The following is a 26,203-nucleotide window of genomic DNA, read 5'->3' as shown; positions in this document are numbered from 1 at the left end:
TTTGCGTACTTCGACTATGACTAAAGTCACAAAATTCGTAAATGGAATGAAATTTGTATTTTATTTTTTCTCACAAGTGTAGCATAGATTGTATGCTCCGCAAACAACGTGTCTTCTCTGACAATGACAAAGGTAAAAGACAGGAATAACAATAAATTGAATGCATTAACAGAAATTACCGTAATCAAACACACAATGTAGATCAGAAATAATAGGAATTAACGGTAAATATACTACTGGTGATATATGTATTGTATTGGAGGGAGAGAGCACAGTAAGATGTGCATTGTGCATCTTAGCCACACTCACCTTCTTGGACTGTGCCATCCCCCGCAGCCTACACAATGGATTAGTTCACTGAGATGGGTGCGAACAAGACAGGTGTCTCGTGTTCCATAAAATAAAATACAGTGCTTTCGGAAAGTATTCAGACCCCTTAACTTTTTCCACATTTTGTTACGGTACAATTTTATTATAAAATTGATTTGCTGTTTTTCCCCCTCATCAATCTACACCCTATACCCCATAATAACAAAGCAAAAACAGGTTTTTAGAAATGTTTGCTCATTTATTAAAAATAAAAAACTGAAATATGACATTTACAAAAGTATTCAGACCTTTTACTCAGTACTTTGTTGAAGCACCTTTGGCAGCGATTACAACCTCGAGTCTTCTTGGGTATGACGCTACAAGCTTGGCACACCTGTATTTGGGGAGTTTCTCCCATTCTTCTCTGCAGAACCTCTCAAGCTCTGTCAGGTTGGATGGGGAGCGTTGCTGCACAGCTATTTTCAGGTCTCTCCAGAGATGTTCAAATCGTGTTCAAGTCCAGGCTCTGGCAGGGCCACTCAAGGACATTCAGAGATTTGTCCCGAAACCACTCCTGCGTTGTCTTGGCTGTGCTTAGGTTTGTTGTCCTGTTGGAAGGTGAACCTTCGCCTCAGTCTGAGGTCCTGAGTGCTCTAGAGCAGGTTTTCATCAAGGATCTCTCTGTACTTTGCTCCGTTTATCTTTGCCTCGATCCTGACTAGTTTCCCAGTCCCTGATACTGAAAAACCCCCCCACAGCATGATGCTGCCACCACCATGCTTCACCGTAGGGATGGTGCCCGGTTTCCTCCAGACATGACGCTTGCCATTCAAGAGTTAGATCTTGGCTTCATCAGACCAGAGAATCTTGTTTCTCATGGTGTGAGTCTTTAGGTGCTGTCATGTGCCTTTTAATGAGGAGTGGCTCCATCTGGTCACTCTACCATAAAGGCCGGATTGGTGGAGTGCTGCAGAGATGGGAGAACCTTTCAGAAGGACAACTATCGCCACAGAGTGACCATCTGGTTCTTGGTCACCTCCCTGAACCAAGACCCGTCTCCCCCGATTGCTCAGTTTGGCCGGGCCGGCCAGCTCTAAGAGGAGTCTTGGTGGTTCCAAATTTCTTCCATTTAAGAATGATGGAGGCCACTGTGTTATTGGGGACCTTCAATGCTGCATACATTTTTAGGTACCCTTCCCCAGATTTGTGCCGCAACACAACCCTGTCTCTACAGACAATTCCTTCAACCTCATGGCTTGGTTTTTGCTCTGACATGCACTGTCAACTGTGGGACCTTATATAGACAGTTGTGTGCCTTTCCAAATTATGTCCAATGAATTGAATCTACCACAGGTGGACTCCAATCAAGTTGTAGAAACAGGATGTACCTGAGCTAAATTTTGAGTCTCATAGCAAAGAGTCTGAATACTTATGTAAATAAGGTATGTTTTTTTCTTTTTTTTAATACATTTGCACAAAAGTCTAAAAACCTATTTTCACTGTCATTATGGGGTATTGTCTGTTGATTGTGGAGGATATTTTTTTAATGCACTTTAGATTAAGGCTGTAACGTAACAAAAGGTGGAAAAAGTCAAGAGGTCTGAATACTTTCCAAAGGCATATATATTTGCTACTGCTCGACAAAAAATGAAAAAACCTCGGACGATCAACAGCCTATCGACCAAACAATCGACCAGGCGACTAATTGGGGTCAGCCCTAAGTGCAATACAAACTATATGAATACACTGTTAAACCAACCTGTTGGGGAAGTGGCTCGTCATCGTGAGTGAAGGAGTGCTCAAACACCACAGCAGCCAGAACCTTCCGAGACTGAGGGTCCTTCCTCACAAAGTCCTCAAACTGCTCCTCTGTCTCAAACCCATGCACTGTTGGGGCAAACAGAGAGAGAGAACGTTATTTGAAGTGACAAAATCCCATGTCATGTCTACCAATTTTTCACACTGACTCTACCTTGAACTTCTTTGGGATTGGTGTCCCTTCCACGGGATGGTTGAGCAAACATAGGCTAATGCGATTAGCATGAGGTTGTAAGTAACAAGAACATTTCCCAGGACATATGGGATATTGGCAGAAAGCTTAAATTCTTGTTAATCTAACTGCACTGTCCAATTTACAGTAGCAATTACAGTGAAAGAATACCATGCTATTGTTTGAGGAGAGTGCACAATTTTGAACATGAAAAGTTATTAACCTGTTGGGGGTAGGGGGCAGTATTGACACGGCCGGATAAAAAAACGTACCCGATTTAATCTGGTTACTACTCCTGCCCAGTAACTAGAATATGCATATAAGTATAAAACTGTTTGAATGGTGTCTGTGAGTATAACAGAACTCATATGGCAGGCAAAAACCTGAGAAGATTCCTTACAGGAAGTGCCCTCTCTGACAAGATCTTGTTCTTCTTGTCTCTGTTTATTGAAGACTGAGGATCTTTGCTGTAACGTGACACTTCCTACGGCTCCCATAGGCTCTCAGAGCCCGGGAAAAAGCTGAATGATATCGAGGCAGCCCCAGGCTGAAACACATTTGCGCTTTTGGCAAGTGGCCGATCAGAGGACAATGGGCTTAGGCGCGTACGAAGTCGACCCCGTGCTTTATTTTCTTTCGTCTTTTTACCTAAACGCAGATTCCCGGTCGGAATATTATCGCTTTTTTACGAGAAAAATGGCATAAAAATTGATTTTAAACAGCGGTTGACATGCTTCGAAGTACGGTAATGGAATATTTAGAATTTTTTTGTCACAAAATGCGTCGTGCTCGTCACCCTTCTTTACCCTTTCGGATAGTGTCTTGAACGCACGAACAAAACGCCGCTGTTTGGATATAACTATGGATTATTTGGGACCAAACCAACATTTGTTATTGAAGTAGAAGTCCTGGGAGTGCATTCTGACGAAGAACACCAAAAGTAATCAAACTTTTCTAATAGTAAATCGGAGTTTGGTGAAGGCTAAACTTGCTGGGTGTCTAAATAGCTAGCCCTGTGATGCCGGGCTATCTACTTAGAATATTGCAAAATGTGCTTTCACCGAAAAGCTATTTTAAAGTCGGACATAGCGAGTGCATAGAGGAGTTCTGTATCTATAATTCTTAAAATAATTGTTATGCTTTTTGTGAACGTTTATCGTGAGTAATTTAGTAAATTTTTAGTAAATTCACCGGAAGTTTGTGGGGGGTATGCTAGTTCTGAACGTCACATGCTAATGTAAAAAGCTGGTTTTTGATATAAATATGAACTTGATTGAACAAAACATGCATGTATTGTATAACATAATGTCCTAGGGTTGTCATCTGATGAAGATCATCAAAGGTTAGTGCTGCATTTAGCTGTCTTCTGGGTTTTTGTGACATTATATGCTAGCTTGAAAAATGGGTGTCTGATTATTTCTGGCTGGGTACTCTGCTGACATAATCTAATGTTTTGCTTTCGTTGTAAAGCCTTTTTGAAATCGGACAGTGTGGTTAGATTAACGAGAGTCTTGTCTTTAAAATGGTGTAAAATAGTCATATGTTTGAGAAATTGAAGTAATAGCATTTCTAAGGTATTTGAATAACGCGCCACAGGATTTCACTGGCTGTTACGTAGGTGGGACGATTTCGTCCCGCCGACCCTAGAGAGGTTAATAAACAAATAAGGCACATTTTGGCAGTCTTGAAAAAAAAAATACATAAATGCAATGGTTCATTGGATCAGTCTAAAAAGTTGCAAATACACTGCTGCCATCTAGTGGCCAAAATCTAAATTGCACCTGGGCTGGAATAATACACTATGGCCTTTCTCTTGCATTTCAAATATGGTCAAAAAAAAATACAAAATAATGTTTTTTTTTCTTTGTATTATCTTTTACCAGATCTATTGTGTTATATTCTCTTACATTCCTTTCACATTTCCACAAACTTCAAAGTGATTCATTTCAAATGGTACCAAGAATATGCATATCCTTGCTTCTGGACCTGAACAACAAGCAATTAGATTTGGGAAAGTCATTTTAGGCGAAAATTGAAAAAAAGGGGCGGATCCTTAATTAACCTTGTGAACTCTACCAGTTGACATGGAGACATACAGTAAGAAGAGAAACAAGTGTCAGGAACAGAACAGTCACACACGCAAAGACAGACAGACAGATCCTCTCTCTGTACTACCCTGGTTTGAAAGCCAGCCAGCTGTGAAATAAGCCTCACTTTCACCCCGTGTTCCAGGTACGGAAAACAAACAATATCATATCTTGAGCTCAAAATATGTTTTCTATTCATTTATAGATTTGTCTACCGCTCCCATAGATTTCAACAAAATCTGTTAATCTTATCTTGAGCACTGGTATTCAGGCCCACACACACACAGGCCCTCTCACTCTAAAACAGTTAAAAATCAAAAGTAGCAGTCGGTATCTGCTGCCACCAGCTCCTCCTCATTGACTGCACCAGATTTTCCAGTTCTTACTGTGAGATGTTACCCCACTCTTCCACCAAGTCACCTGCAAGGACCAAGACATTTCTGGGGGGGGGACGGCCCTAGCCCTCCGATCCAACAGGTCCCAGACGTGCTCAATGTGATTGAGATCGCTGGCCATGGCAAAACACTGACATTCCTGTCTTGCAGGAAATCACACACAGAATGAGCAGTATGGCTGGTGACATTGTCATGCTGGAGGGTCATGTCAGGATGAGCCTGCAGGAAGGCTACCACATGAGGGAGGAGGATGTCTTCCCTGTAACGCACAGCGTTGAGATTTCCTGCAATGACAACAAGCTCAGTCCGATGATGCTGTGACACACTGCCCCAGACCATGACGGACCCTCCACCTCCAAATCGATCCCGCTCCAGAATACAGGCCTCGGTGTAACGCTCATCCCTTCAACGATAAACGCGAATCCGACCATCACCCCTGGTGAGACAAAACCGCGACTCGTCAGTGAAGAGCACTTTTTGCCAGTCCTGTCTGGTCCAGCGACGGTGGGTTTGTGCCCATAGGTGACGTTGTTGCCGGTGATGTCTGGTGAGGACCTGCCTTACAGCAGGCCTACAAGCCCTCAGTTCAGCCTCTCTCAGCCTATTGTGGACAGTCTGAGCACTGATGGAGGGATTGTGCATTCCTGGTGTAACTCAGGCAGTTGTTGTTGCCATCCTGTATCTGTCCCGCAGGTGTGATGTTCGGATGTACCGATCCTGTGCAGGTGTTGTTACACGTGGTCTGCCACTGCGAGGACGATCAGCTGTCCGTCCTGTCTCCCTGTAGCGCTATCTTAGGCGTCGCACAGTAAGGACATTGCAATTTATTGCCCTGGGCACATCTGCAGTCCTCATGCCTCCATGCAGCATGCCTAAGACACGTTCACGCAGATGAGCAGGGACCCTGGGCATCTTTCTTTTGGTGTTTTTCAGAGTCAGTAGAAACGCCTCCTTAGTGTCCTAAGTTTTCATAACTGTGACCATAATTGCCTACCGTCTGTAAGCTGTTAGTGTCTTAAAGGTGCATGTTCATTAATTGTTAATGGTTCATTGAACAAGCATGGGAAACACTGTTTAAACCCTTTACAATGAAGATCTGTGAAATTATTTGGATTTCTAACTATTTATCTTTGAAAGACAAAATCCTGAAAACGGGATGTTTCTTTTTTTGCTGAGTTTATTTATTTTTTCCTGTCCCTTTTTCATATTGATTCTATACTGAACAAAAATATAAATACAACATGTAAAGTGTTGGTCCCATGTTTCATGAGCTGAAGTAAAATAAAAATCCCAGAAATGTTTCATACACACAAAAAGCTTATTTCTCTCCAATTGTGTGCCCAAATTTGTTTACATCCCTGTTAGTGAGCATTTCTCCTTTGCCAAGAAAATCCATCCACCTGACAGCAGCAGCTTATCAAGAAGCTGATTAAACAGCATGATCAATGCACAGGTGCACCTTGTGCTGGGGACAAAAAAAGGCCACTAAAGTGTACTCTAAAGTTTTGTCACACAACAATGCCACAGATGTCTCAAGTTGAGGGAGCATGAAATTGGCATGCTGACTTCAGGAATGTCCAGCAGAGCTGTTCCCAGATAATTTAATGTTAATTTCTCTACCATATGCCGCCTCCAATGTCATTTTAGAGAATTTGGCAACCGGCCTCACAAGCGCAGACCACGTGTAACCACACCAGCCCAGGACTTCCACATCCTCTTCTTCACCTGGCGGGATCATCTGAGTGGGGCCCTTTTGTGGGGAAAAACTCCCCAGTGCGTGGGCACACCCACGGCTGCGCCCCTGCCAAGTGATGTGAAATGCATAGATTAGGGCCTAATTTATTTATTTCAATTGATTGATATCCTACTATGAACTCAGTATAGTCGCTGAAATTGTTCCATGATGCATTTATATTTTTGTAAAGTGTATTTGTATAATCTATTACAAGATGTGCATACATTTTAACGTGTCATACCCTGTTAAGCGTTATTCTACATGCATGACATTCTAAACCTCCATAGTGACCGCTCCCTTCCCCCTCCTCTCACAATCTAAATTATTCAGAGCGTTGACCTCAGATGGGCTATTGTGTGTGTGTGTGTGTGTGTGTGTGTGTGTGTGTGTGTGTGTGTGTGTGTGTGTGCCATCCGTCCTGCGGCACCAGACTGACAGGCTACGGGGGTGAGCTCCTCTCCATCTCCCCCGCCTCCCCATCTGAATCAGATAGTGAAGAGACTGGCAGGGCCATACATGTTGCCTGAGGAGTCAGGCGCCATTTCTGGAGGAACCAGTATTCCCAGGACAGCTGAGGCTGGTATGCGAGCCTACAATCACACCAGGGCAGTGGTACGTGCTTTACTACCACAACAACATCCAGTCATACTGCATAGTGGTACATGCTATACTACCACAACAACATCCAGTTATATAGCATAGTGGTACATGCTATACTACCACAACAACATCCAGTTATATAGCATAGTGGTACATGCTATACTACCACAACAACATCCAGTCATACTGCATAGTGGTACATGCTATACTACCACAACAACATCCAGTCATACTGCATAGTGGTACATGCTTTACTACCACAACAACATCCAGTCATACTGCATAGTGGTACATGATATACTACCACAACAATATCCAGTTATATAGCATAGTGGTACATGCTATACTACCACAACAACATCCAGTCATACTGCATAGTGGTACATGCTTTACTACCACAACAACATCCAGTCATGCTGCATAGTGGTACATGATATACTACCACAACAATATCCAGTTATATAGCATAGTGGTGCATGCTATACTACCACAACAATATCCAGTTATATAGCAGAGTGGTACATGCTATACTACCACAACAACATCCAGTTGATAGATGAGCAGATGATGATGCGCAAGTAGAAATACTGGTGTGCAAAAGAGCAGAAAAGTAAATAAAAACAATATGGGGATGAGGTAAGTAGATTGGGTGGGCTATTTACAGGTGGGCCATGTACAGCTGCAGCGATCGGTTAGCTGCTCAGATAGCTGATGTTTAAAGTTAGTGAGGGAAATATAAGTCTCCAGCTTCAGCGATTTTTTGCAATTCGTTCCAGTCACTGGCATAAGAGAACTGGAATGAAAGGCGGCCAAAGGAGGTGTGGGCTTTGGGGATGACCAGTGAGATATACCTGCTGGAGCGCGTGCTACTGGTGAGTGTTGTTATCGTGACCAGTGAACTGAGATAAGGGGGAGCTTTACCTAGCATAGACTTATAGATGACCTGGAGCCAGTGGGTCTGGCGACGATTATGTAGCGAGGGCCAGCCGACTAGAGCATACAGGTTGCAGTGGTGGGTAGTATAAGGGGATTTGGTGACAAAACGGATGGCATAGCTATGGTAGCCAAAATAAATTCCCTGCCCAGCATTTTTATACATGCCCCTAAGCATGATGGGATGTTCATTGCTTAATTAACTCAGGAATCACACCTGTATGGAAGCACCTGCTTCCACATTTTTATATTTTGGCAGCTACCTGTATATCTGCAATAGCATCAAAGCAGTGGCACAGGCTACTGGGCCTACTTAGGGCCTACTATAACAGGCCCAGTAGGGCCTACTATAACAGGCCCAGTAGGGCCTACCATAACAGGCTACTGGGCCTACAATAACAACATTTTTTGATTTATATTGAATAGATCAGCCTACAACAGTACAACAACACATAAGGGAGTGAAACAGGTTTAACTATAACATAGTAGATTCCTATTGAATAGAGATTTGCCTTTACAGTATCAAAGCTGTGCCACTGGTTACAGAAACAGCAACATCCACCGCTAATGCCTAGCATAGAGTGTAATTGGCAAAATGCAAGCCACAGGAAGAGATAATTTACCTACAGTGGCACAAAAGTGTGATTCAATTCGATGAATGGCAATGTGGGCTTTGCTTTCCAGGGAAAGTGGGGTCATTACAGTAACAGTATTGTATGTGACTGGGTTTCAAATGCTCAGGGCTTTCTTTAACACTATAGCCAATGATCTTTACAGGTCCATGCTTATAGAATCTCACAAATCTGGACTTAAATGATACAATTGTCCTCTGAACAGATAAGGGCAGCGGAGGGGTCATCATTCACAGAGCAGGATGCAGTAACAAGCTGTCACACAAACACGCTGTAAGTAACCCCAAATGAACTTGAACTCATCAAAGCAAATAATGTTCTCTGTTCGAGACAATGACACACTGACTACACCTGGGCAACCCAAGCTAAACTGTACATTTGCATTAGGTTTTCCATCCATTTTTGTATGCATTATAAGCTACCACTCCATGCAGGACACAGTGACCAGCACAGAGATTAGGTCCCAGTCACCTCACAACAGAACACAGACACAGGCTGGACAGACAGACGGAGCCTCTTCTACAAAGACTTGGCAGACCAACTCCATCTTCTGTCTATGAGATGGCCTCTCACTGTAGGATGTACTTACACTGGCAGAACTGAGCTTGTTTTCATGCTAAAGACGGTATGTTTTCTCCAGCATGAGGAACATCTTGTGTTCAGAGGTTTTAGTCATACTCAACATCATCATCCGTTCCCATCTAAACCATCATCGTTATTATCATCACATCATCAGAACCATATGGCTACAACCATGGTTAAAAGTTCCACTCTGCCACGTCCTCGTCACCATTATGTTTCTATGCTCTCCACAGCCCTCACACTCTCTCCTTTACTCACCTGAACTGATGACGGGGTCCAGGCTGCGCTGCACGTCCTCCGCCACCCGCCGCACCACACTGGCATTGCCCGGCACGTAGGCCAACTGGTAGTGATGGTAGTTGTCCAGTGGGTACTGCAGGCCATCCACAGAGAAGCTCTGGTAGAGTGTGGCGTTGGGGTAGTCCTTGAAGGGCACGTTTTCGCGCAGCACGATGAGAATTCCCGAGAAGAGCAGGGGCAGGGTGATCTCCACGAGAGTCACCAGGATCTGACGCTTCTGTAGGGGGGGAGAGAAAGGATGTATTGGCAGAGGAAAGAAACAAAGTGGTAGAGGAACATCAGCCAAGATTTTAGAAAGAGGAGAGGAGAGAAGAGAGGGAGAGAGATCAGTGAGCTGTGCATGACAGAATATTCGTCAACTAAATCATCAAAAGCCTGGACTTAGTAAATCAAAGTGATTACTATGGAATATGAATTCTCTCTATGACCTTTGACACCGGACGTGGCTCAGACTGGAAAAACTATCCATTAGCAGTAGTGTAATGTACATTTCCATAGTTTCAGAAGAAAATTGGTGATTTAATGTTAGATGAAATGTCCAAGCTGCCATTTGACCAGATCAGTTGAGACATCAATTATTTGAACGCTCATAGGAGAGATACGGTGCATTTCACAAGTTCCTCTGCTCATAAGATATGTGAAGGCCACCCCTTGTACAGTGGCTGGAGAAAGCAGCAGCTTGGACAGTGTTCAATTATCACAGTGGAGATGAACTCATCTCATTCTCACAGGTCAGGGCTGAACCTAAACAGATATTTCTGGAGACATTGCCATACAGAGTGAGTGTGTACTATAGCGTACAACAGTATCCAAGAGACAGTTTCATGGGGCCACCGAGTCCCCTTGGCAATGGTACTGGGACAACAGGACTAAAATCAAATCCTACGATGCCGGCTCTAACGCTCCTCGGATGTGGCAGGGCTTGCAAACTATCATGGATTACAAAGATTAACGTGAGCCTACCAGACAAGCTAAATTCCTATTCTCGCTTCGAGGCCAGCAACACTGAACCATGCATGAGAGCACTAGCTGCTCTGGATCTGTATGATCACGCTCTCCGTAGCCGATGTGAGTAAAACATTCAGACGGATTACCAGGTTGCATGCTCAGAGCATGCGCTGACGAGCTGGCAAGTGTCTTCACTGACATTTTTAATCTTGACTATAGCTCAGCGTTTAACAACACAGTGCCCTCCAAGCTCATCACTAAGACCTTGGGACTGCACACCTCCCTCTGCAACTGGATCCTGGTCTTCCTGACGGGCTGTCCCAAGGTGGTGAGGGTAGGCAACAACACATCCGCCATACTAACCCTCAACACGGTTGCCCCTCAGTGGTACTTGCTTTGTTCCCTCCTGTACTCCCTGTTCACCCATGACTCCAACACCATCATTAAGTTTGCTGACGACACAACTGTGGTTGGCCTGATCACCGACGATGAAACAGCCTACAGGGAAATGGTAAGCCACCTGGCAGTGTGGTGCTAGGACAACAACCTCTCCCTCAATGTCAGCAAGAAAAAGGAGCTGATCGTGGACTAAATGGAAACAGAGGGCCGAGCTCGCCCCCATCCACATCAACATTGCTGTAGTGGAGCAGGTCGAGAATTCAAGTTCCTCGGTGTCCACATCACTAAAACATTATCAGGGTCCACACACATACCAACACAGTTGTGAAGAAGGCACGACAATGCCTCTTCCCCCTCATGAGGCTGAAAAGATTTGTCATGGGCCCTCAGATTCTCAAAAAGTTATACAGCTGCACCATAGAGAGCATCTTGACTGGCTGCATCACTGCTTGGTATGGCAACTGCTTGGCATCCGACCTCAAAGTGCAACAGAGGGCAGCGCGTCCTGTCCAGAACATCATTGGGGCCGAGCTCCCTGCCATCCAGGACCTCTATACCAAGCAGTGTCAAAGACTCCAGCCACCCAAGTGATAGACTGTTCGCTCTGCTACCACACGGCAAGCGGTACTGATGCACCAAGTCTGGAACCAACAGGATCCAGTTAACCAATTGCTACCCGGACTATCTGCATTCACCCTTTATGCACCGACTCGTCACATAGGTTGCTGCTACTATTTATTATATAGCCTGCTGCCTAGTCACTTTATCCCTACCTATATGTACATACAGCATCTACCTCAATTACAGTGCACACACCTGTCTAAATAAGGTCCCACAGTTGACAGTGCATGTCAGAGTAAAAATCAAAGGAATTGTCCTTAGAGCTCCGAGACAGGATTGTGTCGAGGCACATGTCTGAGGAAGGGTACCAAAACATTTCTGCAGCATTGAAGGTCCCGAAGAACACAGTGGCCTCCATCATTCTTAAAATGGAAGAAGTTTGGAACCCCCAAGACTCTTCCTAGAACGGGCCGGCCGGCCAAACTGAGCAATCGAGGGAGAAGGGTCTTAGTCAGGGAGGTGACCAAGAACCCGATGGTCACACTGACAGAGCTCCAGAGTTCCTCTGTGGAGATGGGAGAAACTTCCAGAAGGACAACCATCTCTGCAGCACTCCACCGATCAGGCCTTTATGGTTGAGTGGACAGACAGTAGCCACTCCTCAGTAAAAGGCACATAACAGCCTGCTTGGAGTTAATGGCACCTAAAGATTCTCAGACCATGAGAAACAAGATTCTCTGGTCTGATAAAACCAAGATTAAAATGTTTGGCCTGAATGCCAAGCGTCACGTCTGGAGGAAACCTGGCACCATCCCTAAGGTGAAGTATGGTGGTGGCAGCATCATGCTGTGGGGATGTTTTTCAACATCAGGGACTGGGAGACTAGTCAGGATCGAGGGAAAGATTAACAGAGCAAAGTACAGAGAGATCCTTGATGGAAACCTGTGCCAGAGAGCTCAGGACCTCAGACTGGGGCGAAGGTTCACCTTCCAACAGGACAACGACCTTAAGTACACAGCCAAGACAACGCAGGAGTGGCTTTCGGGACAAGTCTCTAAATGTCCTTGAGTGGCCCAGCCAGAGCCCGGACTTGAACCTGATCGAACATCTCTGGAGAGACCTGAAAATACCTGTGCAGCGACACACCCCAGCCAACCTGACAGAGCTTGAGAGGTTCTGCAGAGAAGAATGGGGGAAACTCCACAAATATAGGTGTGCCAAACTTGTAGCGTCATACCCAAGAAGACCCGAGGCTGTAATCACTGCCAAAGGTGCTTCAACAAAGTACTGAGTAAAGGGTCTGAATACTTCTGTAAATGTGATATTCCGTTTTTTCTAAAAAACTGTTTTTGCTTGGTCATAATGTGGTATTGTGTGTAGATTGATGAGGGGAAAAACAATTGAATCCATTTTAGAATAAGGCTGTAACGTAACAAAATGTGGAAAAAGTCAAGCGGTCTGAATACTTTACAAATTCATTGTACCTCGTAACCCTGCACATCGACTCGGCACTAGTACCCCGTGTAGATAGCCAAGTTATGGTTACTCATTATGTATTTACTCCTCGTGATATAATTTTTCTAGAAATGTTCTATTTATTCTCCTCTGCATTGTTGGGAAGGGCCCATAAGTAAGTATTTCACTGTTAGTCTACACCTGTTTTTTTTTGTTTTTTTACAAAGAATGTGACAAATGAAATTTGATATGAACTCTGTTCCACAGGGAATAATGCACAACCAGTTGAACAAGATACGAGTTACACAGCCTGCTACAGTCCAGCTAGCGTCGAATGTCGAGGTCTGGGTTGTGCTCATTCAGGAGTAAACAGAAAAACAGATTGAAACAGGGAAGGACTACCTGGATTGGTCCAGTAAGAATAGTTTTTGTTTTCCATTGCACAAAACGTTTTAATACAGTGTGCCCTAATGAACACAACCCTGGCAAAACATGAAGGGGAAACAAATCATCTACTGATACAAGGAAGACCATGTGTAATCTCAGAACACCTACAGTATGATACACACAGTATACTATCTAATAGAGGAATCCAAAATTATGGAAATCTAGGGTTAAAAGTTACTGAAAATAAATCACATCCAAAGCATCCCGATGCTCTTTATAGTGAGGGATCAATACGCAAAACAAACAAGATCAAACTGACATTGAATTCTAGACTATATAGAAATGATTCTTAAATGTCATCTATGATTGAATTCAAATGGCTTTACCCCTACCAATTTTTTGACATTTTGGATGCAAAAAGAATGCGAGCAAACTTTCAAGCAATGAATCTATTAATACTCTTAAATCATAGACTTAACATCTTTTCTACTGTATAAGTTCCATTTTCCCCTAGTTCCCTTACAATGAACTCCTCGCATCAGCTAACTATGTACTTTAGGGTCTGTATTAACAATAGTCAGCTAACTATGTACTTTAGGGTCTGTATTAACAATAGTCAGCTACAGTGGGGGGGGAAAGTATTTGATCCCCTGCTGATTTTGTATGTTTGCCCACTGACAAAGAAATGATCAGTCTATAATTTTAATGTTAGGTTTATTTGAACAGTGAGAGACAGAATAACAACAAAAAAATCCAGAAAAACGCATGATAAAGATGGTGACAACATTTGGTGCGTTTATTTGCAAATGGAAGAAACACAAAAGAACTGTCAATATCCCTCCGCCTGGGGCTCCATGCAAGATCTCACCTCGTGGAGTTGCAATGATCATGAGAACGGTGAGGAATCCGCCCAGAACTACACGGGAGGATCTTGTCAATGATCTCAAGGCAGCTGGGACCATTGTCACCAAAAAAACTATTGGTAACACACTACGCTGTGAAGGACTGAAATCCTGCAGCGCCCGCAAGGTCCCCCTGCTCAAGAATACATATACATGCCCGTCTGAAGTTTGAATCATTCAGATGTTCATTGGCAGAGGACAACTGGTGAAATTGTTGTGGTCAGATGAGACCAAAATGGAGCTCTTTGGCATCAACTCAACTTGCAGTGTTTGGAGGAGGAGGAATGCTGCCTATGACCCCAAGAACACCATCTCCACCGTCAAACATGGAGGTGGAAACATTATGCTTTGGGGGTGTTTTTCTGCTAAGGGGACAGGACAACTTCACCGCATCAAAGGGACGATGGACGGGGCCATGTACCGTCAAATCTTGGGTGAGAACCTCCTTCCCTCAGCCAGGGCATTGAAAATGGGTCGTGGATGGGTATTCCAGCATGACAATGACCCAAAACACACGGCCAAGGCAATAAAGGAGTGGCTCAAGAAGAAGCACATTAAGGTCCTGGAGTGGCCTAGCCTGTCTCCAGACCTTAATCCCATAGAAAATCTGTGGAGGGAGCTGAAGGTTCAAGTTGCCAAACGTCAGCCTTGAAACCTTAATGACTTGGAGAAGATCTGCAAAGAGGAGTGGGACAAAATCCCTCCTGAGATGTGTGCAAACCTGTTGGCCAACTACAAGAAACGTCTGACCTCTGTGATTGCCAACAAGGGTTTTGCCACCAAGTACTAAGTCATGTTTTGCAGAGGGGTCAAATACTTATTTCCCTCATTAAAATTCAAATCATTTTATACATTTTTGACATGCGTTTTTCTGGATTTTTTTGTTGTTATTCTGTCTCTCACTGTTCATATAAACCTACCATTCAAATTATAGACTGATCATTTCGTTGTAAGTGGGCAAATGTACAAAATCAGCAGGGGATCAAATACTTTTTTCCTCCATCATCACTTTGATGCGGTGAAGTTGTCCTGTCCCCTTAGCAGAAAAACACCCCTGAAGCATAATGTTTCCACCTCGATGTTTGATGGTGGGGATGGTGTTCTTGGGTTCATAGGCAGCATTCCTCCTCCTACAAACACGGCGAGTTGAGTTGATGCCAAAGAGCTCCATTTTGGTCTCATCTGACCACAGCACTTTCACCCAGTTGTCCTCTGAATCATTCAGATGTTCATTGGCAAACTTCAGATGGGCATGTACAGTGCCTTGCGAAAGTATTCGGCCCCCTTGAACTTTTCGACCTTTTGGCACATTTCAGGCTTCAAACATAAAGATATAAAACTGTAATTTTTTGTGAAGAATCAACAACAAGTGGGACAAAATTATGAAGTGGAATGAAATTTATTGGATATTTCAAACTTTAACAAATAAAAAACGGAAAAATTGGCCGTGCAAAATTATTCAGCCCCTTTACTTTCAGTGCAGCAAACTCTCTCCAGAAGTTCAGTGAGGATCTCTGAATGATCCAATGTTGACCTAAATGACTAATGATGATAAATATAATCCACCTGTGTGTAATCAAGTCTCCGTATAAATGCACCTGCTCTGTGATAGTCTCAGAGGTCCGTTTAAAGCGCAGAGAGCATCATGAAGAACAAGGAACACACCAGGCAGGTCCGAGATACTGTTGTGGAGAAGTTTAAAGCCGGATTTGGATACAAAAAGATTTCCCAAGCTTTAAACATCCCAAGGAGCACTGTGCAAGCGATAATATTGAAATGGAAGGAGTATCAGACCACTGCAAATCTACGAAGACCCGGCCGTCCCTCTAAACTTTCAGCTCATACAAGGAGAAGACTGATCAGAGATGCAGCCAAGAGGCCCATGATCACTCTGGATGAACTGCAGAGATCTACAGCTGAGGTGGGAGACTCTGTCCATAGGACAACAATCAGTCGTATACTGCACAAATCTGGCCTTTATGGAAGAGTGGCAAGAAGAAAGCCATTTCTTAAAGATATCCATGAAAAGTGTTGTTTAAAGTTTGCCACTAGCCACCTGGGAGACACACCAAACATGTGGAAGAAGGTGCTCTGGTCAGATGAAACCAAAATCGAACTTTTTGGCAACAATGCAAAACGTTATGTTTGGCGTAAAAGCAACACAGCTCATCACCCTGAACACACCATCCCCACTGTCAAACATGGTGGTGGCAGCATCATGGTTTGGGCCTGCTTTTCTTCAGCAGGGGCAGGGAAGATGGTTAAAATTGATGGGAAGATGGAGTCAAATACAGGACCATTCTGGAAGAAAACCTGATGGAGTCTGCAAAAGACCTGAGACTGGGACGGAGATTTGTCTTCCAACAAGACAATGATCCAAAACATAAAGCAAAATCTACAGTGGAATGGTTCACAAATAAACATATCCAGGTGTTAGAATGGCCAAGTCAAAGTCCAGACCTGAATCCAATCGAGAATCTGTGGAAAGAACTGAAAACTGCTGTTCACAAACGCTCTCCATCCAACCTCACTGAGCTCGAGCTGTTTTGCAAGGAGGAATGGGCAAAAATGTCAGTCTCTCGATGTGCAAAACTGATAGAGAAATACCCCAAGCGACTTACAGCTGTAATCGCAGCAAAAGGTGGCGCTACAAAGTATTAACTTAAGGGGGCTGAATAATTTAGCACGCCCAATTTTTCTGTTTTTTATTTGTTAAAAAAGTTTGAAATATCCAATAAATTTCGTTCCACTTCATGATTGTGTCCCACTTGTTGTTGATTCTTCACAAAAAAATTACAGTTTTATATCTTTATGTTTGAAGCCTGAAATGTGGCAAAAGGTCGAAAAGTTCAAGGGGGCCGAATACTTTCGCAAGGCACTGTATATGTGCTTTCTTGAGCAGGGGGATCTTGTGTGCGCTGCAGGATTTCAGTCCTTCACGGTGTAGTGTGTTACCAATTGTTTTCTTGGTGACTATGGTCCCAGCTGCCTTGAGATCATTGACAAGATCCTCCCGTGTAGTTCTGGGCTGATTCCTCACCGTTCTCATGATCATTGCAACTCCACGAGGTGAGATCTTGCATGGAGCCCCAGGCCGAGGGAGATTGACAGTTCTTTTGTGTTTCTTCCATTTGCGAATAATTGCACCAACTGTTGTCACCTTCTCACCAAGCTGCTTGGCGATGGTCTTGTAGCCCATTCCAGCCTTGTGTAGGTCTACAATCTTGTCCCTGACATCCTTGGAGAGCTCTTTGGTCTTGGCCATGGTGGAGAGTTTGGAATCTGATTGATTGATTGCTTCTGTGGACAGGTGTCTTTTATACAGGTAAGAAACTGAGATTAGGAGCACTCCCTTTAAGAGTGTGCTCCTAATCTCAGCTCGTTACCTGTATAAAAGACACCTGGGAGCCAGAAATCTTTCTGATTGAGAGGGGGTCAAATACTTATTTCCCTCATTAAAATGCAAATCAATTTATAACATTTTTGACAAGCGTTTTTCTGGATTTTTTTGTTGTTATTCTGTCTCTCACTGTTCAAATAAACCTACCATTAAAATTATAGACTGATCATTTCTTTGTCAGTGGGCAAATGTACAAAATCAGCAGGGGATCAAATACTTTTTTCCCCTCACTGTATGTACTTTAGGGTCTGTATTAACAATAGTCAGCTAACTATGTACTTTAACAATAGTCTCACAATAGGTGTTCGGATTTTTCGTTATTTAGCCCTCCGAAAAGGCTCACCAGGAAGCACACAATGTCATGACTCGTGTTTTGTCCTTAATTTTATTTTAAATCAAATGACCACAGGTCATAAACCAACGGGCTGTGTGCTCCTGATGATTGTCTGCGGTCAAGTGATTACCAGGTGCTGTAATTTAAGTCTCTAGTGAAGCTGCGCATGCGCACATAACGTAACATATCTGAGCATCTAAGAAACTTAAAGAAATCACTCGTTCCCCATTTAATTGAACACATCAGACCCATTTGCTTCTCTTTTATCTATACATTTTTTTTTTTTCCTCTTTTCCTGAGTGAGCTAGAAGTCTCAACAATAGGAGTGCTAATATAGGATAAATGTTGCCTTTTAGATCTAAAGGAATACTATTACATAGACAGAGTTTCACCTGATCCAAGATCAGCACTCCTACTACTCCACCTACTCTGAGATCATTTTTGAATACAGACTTTGACCCACTGTGACCCTCACAGAGCAGTTCTCTCTGGGTCAATCCCTGGTATGAACCTCACATGCACTCTGCAGTGTCTCTGTGATGGGGCCAAGATAGAGATCCTTTTCCTGCCTGGGCTCAATGGAGTCTCCAGGAGTGTGGGTTAATGGTAATGAAACAACAATCTTAAAAGGGAGGCAGAAAGCAGGAAATGGAAGCAACTACACACACTAACACACACACTAACACGAGGAACTGTGGTGTGACATTGTCGTGTGTGTGTGTGTTTCATTGTGCAACCACCCTCCCAGATTTGGGAAGGGTTTTGACTAAGTCTTTGATATGAGAGCCATTGTGAAGAGCTATCGTTAATAAACAGCCCAAACTACTGTGAAACAAACCCAAACACACCAGCACGTCTTATATACACACACACAAGAAAGACTACAGAAGTGTATTTACTTACCATTCAATTCAATCTTTCATCAGTGAATAAATATCCCAGCCCAATGTGTTTCACCACCTCCGGTTTCAATGCAGCATGATGCTTGGCGATATATCAAGACTGAGGGTCGTCAGAGATACCTTTCAGGGGCCGTATTCATAGAGAGTCTCAAAGTAGGAGTGCTGATCTAAGATCAGGTCCATGTAATCTTATGTATTACTATTGAAAAGGCTAAACTGATCCTAGATCATCACTCCTACTCTGAGACACTTTACAAATACAGGCCCAGGATTTGTGAAAGGACAAAGCTTGGATAGGTGGCTATATCAAAACATCCCATATTAAATCACTCACAACAGTCGTTTAAAGAACTGGTCAATTCATCCACACCATGGAACCTAGGGGTTACCATGAAACCTAGGGGTTACCATGAAACCTAGGGGTTACCATGAAACCTAGTGGATACCATGAAACCTAGGGGTTACAGTGGTGGGATGGCAAAGTTACCATTTCAATATATCATTTGGAAAACAAAAGACCGCAGGGTACTTTTTGACCTCCACCTTAACACGTTTCAGTGTAACAACAACGTGACAGCCAAGACACGCACCAGGCTCTCATATCCCATCGCTAACCTGTAAATTAACTTGTCACATGATAAATCAATGTTGGAGACAGAGCTGGGGTCAATTCGAATTGAAGTGAGGAAGTACACTGAAATTCCAATTCAGGAATAGAAAACATTTGCATATATTATCAATAATTTCTCATTTAAATGAAAAGCTACTTCAAAAGTTTTAAATTGAAACACTTCCTGAATTGACTTAATTTATCTGCAAACTAGACTGGTCCCAGATCTGTTTGTGCTATCATGCTAACTCCTTGTAACTCATTGTCTTGACAAACAATACATGCACTCATCTCCCCCCGTCTTGACTACTGCAACTTAAGCTCCCTCCATAAGCTTCAAATGGTTCAAAACTCTGCAGCCCGACTCCTCACCCACAATCCTGGCAGCATATCACCCATGTCCTCCGTAAACTCCACTGGTTCCCTGTCTCCCAACGCATTGATTACAAGATCCTCCTTCTGACCTACAAAGCCCTTCACCACCTTAACCCCCCTTACATCTCAGACCTTCTCCCCTACCAACCCATACACGCACTCTGTTCCACCACTGCAGGCCACCTTGTCATCCCCAGGTCGAAGCTAAAGAGCTTCAGCAACAGGCCTTCTCCAGGGTTGCTCCTAGGCTCTGGAATTCCCTCCCTTCAGTCCACTATCGAACCCTAAACCAGTTTTGTATACAACCCCAACCCCTCACCCTAAACCAGTTTTGTATACAACCCCAATCCCGCCCCTTACCCTAAACCAGTTTTGTATACAACCACAATCCCACCCCTTATCCTAAACCAGGTTTGTATCCAAATCCCAACCCTCCCCATACACTGAAACATCATACTCTTTACCTTCTTTGAGCCAACCCCTCTCTTTATTCATGTTTTTGTTAAGTCTGATGTCTTCACTCCTGTTTTTTGTTTTTCTTAAAATTGTAAAGTGACGTTGGGTCCTTGAAAAGCAATATATAAGTCCTATGTATTATTATTAGTATTATTATTATTAAATAGTACTGTACACATTTCATTCTCTGCAAAGTACAACTCACAATAAAGTTATAGATCTTATTCAGATGGATAACTGTAGCTACCCCTTGAACATTTACATTCAATATCCCCTAAACCACCCACCTGCTGAAGTCGGTTCTCCCCACACCACCCACCTGCTGAAGTCGGTTCTCCCCACACCACACCACCCACCTGCTGAAGTCGGTTCTCCCCACACCACACCACCCACCTGCTGAAGTCGGTTCTCCCCACACCACACCACCCACCTGCTGAAGTCGGTTCTCCCCACACCACACCACCCACCTGCTGAAGTCGGTTCTCCCCACACCACACCACCCACCTGCTGAAGTCAGTTCTCCCCACACCACACCACCCACCTGCTGAAGTCAGTTCTCCCCACACCACACCACCCACCTGCTGAAGTCAGTTCTCCCCACACCACACCACCCACCTGCTGAAGGTAGTTCTTCCACAATAGTAATCCAAACTGGCGTGCTATCGCCATTTAGACAGGAGACTGGAGACAGACCAGAACTACAGCAGGACCTGGACAGACAAAAAGAGAAATGTTCAGTTAATACATTTATCTGGTTCTGAACTGGGCTTATCTATGTATTTGGTGTGTTGACGGAAATTTGCCAGGGCCTGTACTTGAGCAATCCTACCAAACACAGTTGTTCCACAGAGGTTTTCACCTACAGATAACCATCATTTCATAATGTAAACAAAGAAAATCAAACTAGCAAAAAAGAGAACTGAAACTGGATGTTTCTCTGCTCGGTATTTGCATAGACTGTACATATCAAACACAATCAGAAAACATAATTCCGGGTTCTGCAAAAGGAATTTGAAGTGGGGAAAGAGAAACACTGTCTGAGTCTGACAACTGGGGAATGATGACTTTGAGCTCAATGGAGGACATGAGAAGAGAGGGTGAGAAGAAACGCAAGAGAAGAAAACACTAAGCAAAAAGTATACTGTTGACAAGCGCTCACCAAACCAGTTGAACCTAGTTTGTTAAGTGAGTGTTGACAGGACATGCTTGTTTAAATGTTTTCGGACTGCCTCCACAGAGTAGGCCTATGACAGGCAAACAGACAGGAAAAAGGTTATAATATACCAATTCAATGGAATGTTGAGAAAATTGGGATGAACTATGGGTGTTCAGACACCATTAAGAAGAACAACCCCACACACCTATCACACCCATCTAAAATAACATGTCTTCATCCCTTCAACAGGGCTGTAGTGGAGCAGGTCGAGAGCTTCAAGTTCCTCGGTGTCCACATCACTAAGGAATTAACATTGTCCACACACAGCAACACAGTCGTGAAGAGGGCACAACAACGCCTCTTCCCCCTCAGGAGGCTGAAAAGATATGACCATGGGCCCTCACATCCTCAAAAAGTTATACAGCTGCATCATTGAGAGCATCCTGACTGGCTGCATCACCGATTGGCATCCGACCGCAAGGCGCTACAGAGGATAGTGCGGATGGCCCAGTACATCACAGGGGCCAAGCTCCCTGTCATCCAGGACCACTATACCAGGCGGTGTCAGAGGAAGGCCCTAGAAATTGTCAAAGACCACAGCCACCCAAGCCATAGACTTCACTCTGCTACCGTATGGCAAGCAGTACCGAAGCGCCAAGTCTGGGACCAAAAGGTCGCAGGGTGTTTCCTCCGACACATTGGTGTGGCTAGCTTCCAGATTAAGCGGTCATTGTGTTAAAAAGCAGTACGCTTGTTGGGTCGTGTTTAGGGGGACCCATGGCTCTCGACCTTCGCCTCTCGAGAGTCCGTACGGGAGTCGCAGCGATGAGACTGTAGCTACCAATTGGATACCAAAAAAATTGGGTAGAAAAACACTTTCACACATGCTGCCGCTACTCTGTTTATTATCTATCCTGATTGCCTAGTCACTTTTACCCCTACCCACATGTAAATACGGTATTAACTCAATTACCTTGTAACTCTGCACATTGACTCAGTACCAGTACTCCTTGTAAACTCAGCAAAAAAAGAAACGTCCTCTCACTGTCAACTGCGTTTATTTTCACTAACTTAACATAAATATTTGTATGAACATAAGATTCAACAACAAAAGTAACAGTCAGTATCTGGTGTGTCCATCAGCTGCATTAAGTACTGCTGTGCATCTCCTCCTCATGGACTGCACCAGATTTGCCAGTTCTTGCTGTGAGATGTTACCCCACTCTTCCACCAAGGCACCTGCAAGTTCCCAGACATTGCTGGGGGGGAATGGCCCTAGCCCTCACCCTCCGATCCAACAGGTCCCAGACGTGCTCAATGGGATTGAGATCGGGGCTCTTCGCTGGCCATGGCAGAACACTGACATTCCTGTCTTGCAGGAAATCACACACAGAATGAACAGTATGGCTGGTGGCATTGTCATGCTGTAGGGTCATGTCAGGATGAGCCTGCAGGAAGAGTACCACATGAGGGAGGAAGATGTCTTCCCTGTAACGCACAGCGTTGAGTAGAGGTCGACCGATTATGATTTTTCAACGCCGATACCGATTATTGGAGGACCCAAAAAAAAGCCGGTACCGATTAATCAGACAATTTTTTTATTTATATTAATGACAATTACAACAATACTGAATGAACACTTATTTTAACTTAATATAATACATCAATAAAATCAATTTAGCCTCAAATAAATAATGAAACATGTTCAATATGGTTTAAATAATGCAAAAACAAAGTGTTGGAGAAGAAAGTAAAAGTGCAATATGTGCCATGTAAAAAAGCTAACGTTTAATTTCCTTGCTCAGAACATGAGAACATATGAAAGCTGGTGGTTCCTTTTAACATGAGTCTTCAATATTCCCAGGTAAGATGTTTTAGGTTGTAGTTATTATAGGAATTATAGGACTATTTCTCTCTATACGATTTGTATTTCATATACCTTTGACTATTGGATGTTCTTATAGGCACTTTAGTATTGCCAGTGTAACAGTATAGCTTCCGTCCCTCTCCTCGCTCCTACCTGGGCTTGAACCAGGAACACATTGACAACAGCCACCCTCGAAGCAGCGCTACCCATGCAGAGTAAGGGGAACAACCACTCCAAGTCTCAGAGCGAGTGACGTTTGAAACTCTATTAGCGCGCACCCGGCTAACTAGCTAGCCATTTCATATCGGTTACATCAGCCTCATCTTGGGAGTTGACAGGCTTGAAGTCAAACAGCGCAATGCATTGCGAAGGGCTGCTGGCAAAACGCACAAAAGTGCTGTTTTGTATGAATGCTTATGAGCCTGCTGCTGCCTACCACCGCTCAGTCAGACTGCTAAATCAAATCATAGACTTAATTATAACATAATAACACACATAAATACGAGCCTTAGGTCATTAATATGGTCGAATCCAGAAACTATCATCTCGAAAACAAAACGTTTTTCCTGTCAGTGAAATACGGAACCGTTACGTATTTTATCTAACGGATGGCATCCCTAAGTCTAAATATTCCTGTTACATTGCCCAACCTTCAATGTTATGTCATAATTACGTAAAATTCTGGCAAATTAGTTCGCAACGAGCCAGGCGGCCCAAACTGTTGCATATACCCTGACTCTGCGTGCAATGAACGCTAGAGATGTGACACAATTTCATGTTAGAAGGCAATATTAGCTAAATATGCAGGTTTAAAAATATATACTTGTTTGTTGATTTTAAAGAAAGGTATTGATGTTTATGGTTAGGTACATTGGTGCAACGACAGTGCTTTTTTCACAAATGCGCTTGTTAAATCAACACCCGTTTGGCGAAGTAGGCTATGATTCAATGATAAATTGACAACTCATCCAGAACGCCGCAGCCCGTCTGGTGTTCAACCTTCCCAGGTTCTCTCACGTCACCCCGCTCCTCCGCTCTCTCCACTGGCTTCCTGTTGAAGCTCGCATCCGCTACAAGACCATGGTGCTTGCCTACGGAGCTGTGAGGGGAACGGCACCTCCGTACCTTCAGGCTCTGATCAGGCCCTACACCCAAACAAGGGCACTCCGTTCATCCACCTCTGGCCTGCTCGCCTCCCTACCTCTGAGGAAGCACAGTTCCCGCTCAGCCCAGTCAAAACTGTTCGCTGCTCTGGCACCCCAATGGTGGAACAAGCTCCCTCACGACGCCAGGACAGCGGAGTCAATCACCACCTTCCGGAGACACCTGAAACCCCCACCTCTTTAAGGAATACCTAGGATAGGATAAAGTAATCCTTCTAACCCCCCCCCACCCTTAAAAGATTTAGATGCACTATTGTAAAGTGGTTGTTCCACTGAATATCATAAGGTGAATCCACCAATTTGTAAGTCGCTCTGGATAAGAGCGTCTGCTAAATGACTTAAATGTAAATGTAATAAAATAACAGGCAACGCATCGATTATATGCAACGCAGGACACGTTAGATAAACTAGTAATATCATCAACCATGTGTAGTTAACTAGTGATTATGTTAAGATTGATAGTTTTTTTATAAGATAAGTTTAATGCTAGCTAGCAACTTACCTTGGCTTCTTGCTGCCCTCGCGTAACAGGTAGTCAGCCTGCCATGCAGGCTCCTCGTGGAGTGCAATGTAAGGCAGGTGGTTAGAGCGTTGGACTGGTAACCAGAAGGTTGCAAAAACTAATCCCCCCTGAACAAGGGAGTTAACCCCCGTTCCTAGGCCGTCATTGAAAATAAGAATGTGTTCTTAATCTGACTTGACTAGTTAAATAAAGGTGTACAAAAAAAAAAATATACAATTTTTTTTTTACAAAAACGGCGGCCAAAAATACCGATGACCTATTGTTATGAAAGCTTGAAATCGGCCCCAATTAATCGGCCATTCCAATTAATCGGTCGACCTCTAGCGTTGAGATTGCAGACAATGACAACAAGCTCAGTCCGATGATGCTGTGACACACCGCGCCAGATCATGACGGACCCTCCACCTCCAAATCGATCCCGCTCTAGAGTACAGGCCTCGGTGTAACGCTCATCCCTGCGACGATAAACGTAAATCCGACCATCACCCTTGGTGAGACAAAACTGCGACTCGTCAGTGAAGAGCACTTTTTTCCAGTCCTGTCTGGTCCAGCGACGGTTGGTTTGTGCCCATAGGCGACGTTGTTGCCGGTGATGTCTGGTGAGGACCTGCCTTACAACAGGCCTACAAGCCCTCAGTCCAGCCTCTCTAAGCCTATTGCGGACAGTCTGAGCACTGATGGAGGGATTGTGCATTCCTGGTGTAACTCAGGCAGTTGTTGTTGCCATCCTGTACCTGTCCCGCAGGTGTGATGTTCGGATGTATCGATCCTGTGCAGGTGTTGTTACACGTAGTCTGCCACTGCGAGGTCGATCAGCTGTCCGTCCTGTCTCCCTGAAGCGCCATCTTACACCCTGACTACACCGCTCGCGTCACGTGCACGAAGGTGGAAAATACATTTTGAAATCTATATTATTCAATTATTGCACCCTCACTGCTCGCGAGCATCTGCATTGCCAAGGGCTAAAATAGAAGTCAGTTCTATTTGTGACGCAGATCGTGCTGCAAGTCCTGCCTCTCCCATCTCCTCATTGGTTTATAGAAGGAGATACCTACGTGCCATCTCCTCATTGGTTATAACCACGTGGGTGATTGAAAGACGAACTGTGTTGTCGGTCGTCGTGGTAATACTATGAAAGTTTAGATGCCAATCACCATATAAGTTCAAAGATGAAAAAGCCTGGAAGGAGGAGCGATGACTAG

The 26,203-nt window shown here is 44.0% G+C and overlaps 1 protein-coding gene across 2 annotated transcripts in view; it reads right to left on the bottom strand.

The window, feature by feature from the left end:
* LOC106593499 (phospholipid-transporting ATPase ABCA3) overlaps window positions 1-26,203 on the bottom strand; it is a 112,316-nt gene that overhangs the window by 82,270 nt on the left and 3,843 nt on the right. For both annotated transcript variants that reach the window (XM_045715660.1, XM_045715661.1), the window contains exons 2-4: window positions 20,908-21,002; window positions 9,522-9,780; window positions 2,069-2,196 (exon numbers count right to left, since the gene is read on the bottom strand). In XM_045715660.1, coding sequence (XP_045571616.1) covers window positions 2,069-2,196; window positions 9,522-9,780; window positions 20,908-20,961 — 441 coding nt within the window. In that variant the 5' untranslated portion in view covers window positions 20,962-21,002. The remainder of the gene's footprint in view (window positions 1-2,068; window positions 2,197-9,521; window positions 9,781-20,907; window positions 21,003-26,203) is intronic.

This window comes from Salmo salar, chromosome ssa03 (genome assembly GCF_905237065.1).
Source record: "Salmo salar chromosome ssa03, Ssal_v3.1, whole genome shotgun sequence".
NCBI lineage: Eukaryota > Metazoa > Chordata > Actinopteri > Salmoniformes > Salmonidae > Salmo > Salmo salar.
Note: the sequence above shows the minus strand (reverse complement) of the source record. Positions and strands in the feature narration are given on the sequence as shown.